Source organism: Lethenteron reissneri, chromosome 21 (assembly GCF_015708825.2).
Source record: "Lethenteron reissneri isolate LAM-NWPU_2019-01 chromosome 21, ASM1570882v1, whole genome shotgun sequence".
Lineage (NCBI taxonomy): Eukaryota > Metazoa > Chordata > Hyperoartia > Petromyzontiformes > Petromyzontidae > Lethenteron > Lethenteron reissneri.
Genome location: NC_083799.1, coordinates 8,080,772 through 8,086,771, shown reverse-complemented (window position 1 = coordinate 8,086,771; position 6,000 = coordinate 8,080,772). Strand labels below are relative to the sequence as shown.

The 6,000-nt window shown below is 39.8% G+C and overlaps 1 protein-coding gene across 2 annotated transcripts in view; it reads right to left on the bottom strand.

The window, feature by feature from the left end:
* Positions 1-935: 935 nt before the first annotated feature.
* Positions 936-6,000, bottom strand: part of ELP2 (elongator acetyltransferase complex subunit 2) — a 49,173-nt gene continuing 44,108 nt past the window's right edge. For both annotated transcript variants that reach the window (XM_061555675.1, XM_061555676.1), the window contains exons 21-22: positions 3,618-3,731; positions 936-2,880 (exon numbers count right to left, since the gene is read on the bottom strand). In XM_061555675.1, coding sequence (XP_061411659.1) covers positions 2,712-2,880; positions 3,618-3,731 — 283 coding nt within the window. In that variant the 3' untranslated portion in view covers positions 936-2,711. The remainder of the gene's footprint in view (positions 2,881-3,617; positions 3,732-6,000) is intronic.

The window sequence follows — 6,000 nt, the reverse complement described above, 5'->3', positions numbered from 1 at the left end:
CCACAATCGAGGTCCTGAACATCGTCCACTTGGAATCAATGTCCACAACCTCCCCGGGAGTGCAGAAGTTTTCCCAGAGGTGGAAGTTGAAATCTTTCTTCACTGAGTGTTCCACCAGACATTCCCAGAAAACCCGCACAATTCGTTTTGGCCTTCCCCGTCTATCTGGTTTGTGCCCAAGTGTTGAATCCAACTTTCCACAAGGTGGTGATCAGTTGACAGCTATGCCCCTCTCTTCACCCGAGTGTCCAGAACATACAGCCTTAGGTCCGATGATACAAGTATAAAGTCAATCAATGACCTTCGGCCCAAGGTGCTCTCATACCAAGTACATTTATAAGCATCCTTGTTTTCGAACATGGTGTTTATTGACATTCCGTGACGAGCACAGAATTCCATTCGGGTTCAAATCAGGGGGGCCATTCCTCCGAATCATGCCTCTCCAGGTATCTCCATTGTTTCCCACTTGAGCATTGAAGTCGCCCAGTAAGACTATGGAGTTTGTAGGCAGCATTCTGTCGAGCACTGCACCCACCGTCTCCAAAAAGGCCGAATACTCTTAACTAATATTTGGTGCATAAGCACAGACAACTGTTTTCCTTTCTTGAGGCGACCCTCTCATCCACTGGGAAAAACTCCAACTGAACAGCACCCAGCTGGAGGCTTGTGAGTATCCGCACACCCGTCCGGGGCTCCTCACCAGGGGTTACTCCGGATTAGTGGACCACCCCCAATTGACAAGTTTGATTCCAGTGCCAATACTGTGTGTGGAGGTGAGACAGACTATATTAGTCGGTACCTTTCTACCTCCTCACCAGCACACTACTTTTCCATGGACTTCCATATCATTGTATATGCATTCCTACACAAAAATGTGACCCCAAGACAAAATAAAATCACACTTAAGAATGCAGCAAACCTTTTTAAAGCACATATTGAATGGAAAATCGATTTTATGATAAAATAATAACTCAAAACAAGTCACGAAATAAAAATACTGTACAGTACATACATCCAAAGTAATTGCGATACGGTATATTTTTGCACTTCTGAGATCACTTGCACTTAATGGCCTCTTTCCAGACATCTTGACATAATTTTACTGCTAAATAAGTATAACCCGTAAAAACAAAGTTTTTCACTATAAATCCTTTATATGCGTGGCAGCGAACTTAATATAAAGTATTTAAAAATATATTCGCCTGTGGAGGACGCGGGGATAGATCCCGCGACCTTTGGCATGGGAAGCGAGGGCGCTACCAACTGCGCTATTCCGCCACGGCCTGTGGATGGGTTACGCTCTTGGCTCTTACACTCTGACGTTCAGCCAAAGCCATGAATTAGTTCTATTTGAATATATGTAAAATAAATGTTTTTTGCCTAAAAAGTGTAAAAATTTGGGAATTTTTTTTCACGAACAATAATTGTCTGGCACAACGAGTCTGTGTGGAAAATGTCAGCTCGATTGGATCACGGGAAGTGGGTTAAAAAACGACCGAAAGATTTGCACGGTCCTAAGCAAGCACGCAAGCACGCGAACTTAATATAAAGGATTTAAAAAGGGGGCGAAATCCTGCACAATATAGTGTTAGGCTTGATCAACACAAGACAAACCAAGCATGGACGGCACACATAGCAGCGCAGAAAACCAGTACAGTGTGAAAAGTGAGCCACCCACACCACATGGAACGGCATGAAATGCATGCCTGGCCAAACAATAGACTGAGCATTACTCAATCTTTTCCCCCAAATCATTTATATTTGTTGTTTCATACGTTCCGAAATAGTAAAATTCTTATATATTGAGTTGAAGTATGAGGAATGAATGCACATACTGTACTACTTTAAGGTACGGTTTAGGTGGCAGAATTGTCGAGTATGAATTCCTGTAGTCACGAAAGCTTCAAATCAAGATTGAACCACCTCTACGGGGATGATTTCCACACAACTCAGACATGACTTCAACCGAAAAGATGGATGCAAATTTAGCAATCTTTGGAAAGACATTGATCAACCAGGTAAAGTGTTAACTGTTGTGTTGGCCGACTCTCTGAGTTGCATTACATTTCTAAGTTTGATCTTTTTTTCTTTTTCTCTCTCTCTCACCCTGTTTTCTCTTTGAATTTCACCCCCACCCTCTCGCCCGTTACGGCAGCCCCTCCCCTCCCTCCCCCACTCGGATTAGCCGAGGTATGCCTAGCTCTGCGATCTTACATTTACTTGCAAATTCCATCTCTAGCCCCGCCCACTTACCCTTGGGTTGTACCCACCTCAAACGTATATAACCTTTGGCTACAGTAGCTCTCTCGCTACATTTCTTCCTGCCTCAAGCAGTCCACCTGCTGTATTTTTTCACCTGAAGACGATTGCTTGTGTTGCGATCGAAATGTCGTGATCTATTAGTTATTTTTCTATCCACGTGACTTTACCGAAAGAACCAAAAAGTATGAATTTCTGCAGTCACGAAAGCTTCAAATCAATACATTTTCTCTTGATTGTTTCTCCAATTTAAAAAAAATCATCGTTTTAGAGTTTCAAGACAAAACTAGACCAGATTACATGGCTTCCCCTGGAATGGAGGCAGATTAATACATATTTTAGCCTAGTCTACCACACTGGCCAGACATCTTGAAAGAGGTGAGAGTTGTCTGCATTTTACCCCACCACATGCAACTTATCTATCGATTAACTGTAACACAACCTTACAATTTTCAAATGTAATGTCTGGGTACGTAAACGTCAAATATCCTGACAGCGCTGTCAGCTCCAGCGCTGGCCAGCTGTAGCCAGGCGTCATCCTCAACATCGTCCGTGTCGCTTCCCGCGCGCCCCACCCGGGGCCGCCAACGCAGCCGCTTCACAGTCAGCGTGTGCGACATGCTGCAGCAGAGGTGCAAAAATTATCATTCAAATCCACCGGAATGTTCAACAATTTAGAAAAAAATACGTATATGCATGTTTTATGTAAACGCTTTCCAACGTGCATTGGTCTTTGAAAGGATTTAATTATGAGTATAGAAGAAAACAGTTTGCTGTTAGGGCTAATTAATTTGCATATTTGCAAAGAGTCCTTTTTGCTCTGGACTGTTTCTTCATGTTTTCGGAAACCCTTTCATAAATTTGGCTGGGTTTCAATTGAGTAAGTACCCGATTGCAACACAACCTTACACTGAAATTTTGTTCATATTGGATCATCTCTATAGTTCCCCCCCCCCCCCCCCCCCGCGTTACGGACGGTTGGACAGAGCTAATGCATTAATGTTTAAACCTTAGTTGGAAAGTGTAAAAAAATATTACATTCTCGAGTTAAACTTTTATGAGCGGTGACATGCAATTTAAGATGAGATTTGTAAATACATTTACATTCAATGCGATTCCAAAACTGCTTACAGCAATGCATTTAATGGACTCCGAGAATGCTAAATGGCATAAGCTACAGTTGCAAAAATATAGGCGAGTGGGGTCTGAAAAAAAGCAAGTGTATATATTTGAAAAATTCTAATCTCATTAATAAAACATTGTACCCTATGCATGACATTAGGAAACACATTTCGCACATACACTAATGTGAATGTGTCAGCTACATGCGGTATGCAGATGTGTGCAGTGCGTTGTACTTTTTGCTGAAAGAGGCCCACGGTGTCCAGTCACGAAGAACGGCAGAATCAGCACTGGCGTTCCACAAGTACAGGGAAATCTTCCCACTTTCCAACCCCACTGCCATCAAGTACCTGATCAACAAGACATAATACCCTTTTAGAAAATAACAGCAGGCTTAAACACAATGATGTACATTTACACAGAGGCAAAACAACACAAATGGTTAGTTAGAATGGCTTGGGCCTTCGACATAGTGAAATATAGCTACTAAATTCAATTATTAGAGTGAATCAATTATAGCATGTTACTTTTGGAGAAGTGCATGGACAACATTGAAAATCAATTACCGCACAAAACATTAGAACACTGAATTGTGTATTTTACCAATATTTTCTGAAATGCTTGATTTACCTCTAAAATATAAAATATAGTTGTTCAACTGTACACTTGTTACTGCTCATCATATTACAAACACAACTGGCAAAACCAAAATAACTTTAAGAAATTCCAATCTGCAGAAAAAAACAAGAGCTGAGGTTTAGTTTTGGAGCAACAATTGTACCGGGGCTAAAAGTGACATCATGACCTCAACTATACTTCAGATTTTAATACTTAAGGTGGGTTATACATAAACTTTACACAAGACACAGCAGGAAAAGGGGGAAATTGGAATACATTATCTCAGGAAATACATTGGTCAATCGGTGTAATGCATTGTAAGCATCGACTGCTAATGTGGGAGCTTCACTTACACAAAGGAAAAATACATCAAAGTTAATGAAGCTATAAAACTTGCTGTATTTTAATATTTCATGCCACAAAAGGTGCCAATAAGGCAAAAACAGAAATCCAAGATTAATCCCTTCACTTCTAACACAAAGACAAATATATCAAAAAAATAATCCTGCAGCAAACATTCCAGAGAAAAGAAAAAAGCCAAGAGAACTTTCCTACGCATGTGAATGCTTTGCTAAGTATGTACATGCGACGTCTGCAAAAACTGCTCGGTGACTAGAAATACTATCACTAGCCATAGTCAATCCAATACTGGCTAAAGGCATTCCCAAGCTCCCACCACCTCTCAGAAATTATAAGCTAAGATAAATAAAAACGTCAAAAGGGGCTGCTCTGCCTATGGGATATATGAACAGAGCCATCAAACAGTGGATTTGCACAATTCAAATAACTTACATTTTTGCAGAATTTTTTCTTAAGATATTTTAAATAGCGTAAGACTGCCATCAACAGCAGATGACAAAAAATCACTTGTAACTGTTGTTGTGTTTGCTGGTAATTTTCTATATTTTTTGCAAATGAAATGAAAATACAAGTTGTTTAAAAGTCACATTTTTACCTGCGCAAGAACATTCACATTCTTGTTTCATGACATAGGCATCAACCGCCTTATCTGCCAGTTATGGAAAATGAGATTTCAGGGGAATCATCCTATGCCAACATAAAACGCTTTTGGTCTGCTCTAAAGTCAGATGCGGCCTCCCTTGTGACAAGTCAGTGTAATTCATAAATCCAGAGGTTCTTATGTTTTGCCCGCTACAATCCAGTGCAAAAATTTTATATCTCGCACACTTTTCACAAAGCGATTGGTGCACAAGGTTAATTGAGTTTGAGCTCAGATGATTCGCTAGCACAGTCCTGTTTACACTGTGTAGGGACAAAAAAAATCACATTAATTTTGAAAATACAAATTTGGTCATTCTTGAATTGGTGTGACCCAAAAACTCGAATTCAATAACGTTAACAGATATGACACAAAAGATAATAACTATAATACGATAAACACAAAATGACAGACCCCACCGTGCTCAGCAGATATCGGTCTTCATATTCCATGCCAAAAAGTATCCACTCAAGTGATAAAAAACACGGTACATCATTTAATAAAAAGAAAGACAATACATTTTAAAATAGCTTCCTGGCTATCAACCGTTACACAGCAGTACATGTCAATAACAGTGAAATGATAGGATGTAATTAGCATTAATCAATGTTCGCATTTGGTGTGTGGATGCAGCACTGCCAATTGTAGATTTATGTCATTCTCCGCTTTTATTGTGAACGTGCCCCAGTACTCCAGTAAATTCAAAATGAAAAACTAAATTGTGCCAGCACACTGCCAAATTTAAGAACTTAAAAGATACCAATTATTTAGAGCAGTTTACTTAATCTCGTCATTGTTCATGCCTTACAAGTCAAAGATGAAGTAATTTAATCACATGGCAACATCATCATCTTGAATGGTAGCAACTTCAAAAGCTTATAACTTTCTTTGACCCTGTACAAATGAAAAAAACCGAATCCATCTCATTCCCACAACTTGTATGCATTTTACTTCTAAAGTGGTTACATAAAATGATTTCTATATGGTTACGTGATGTCCCC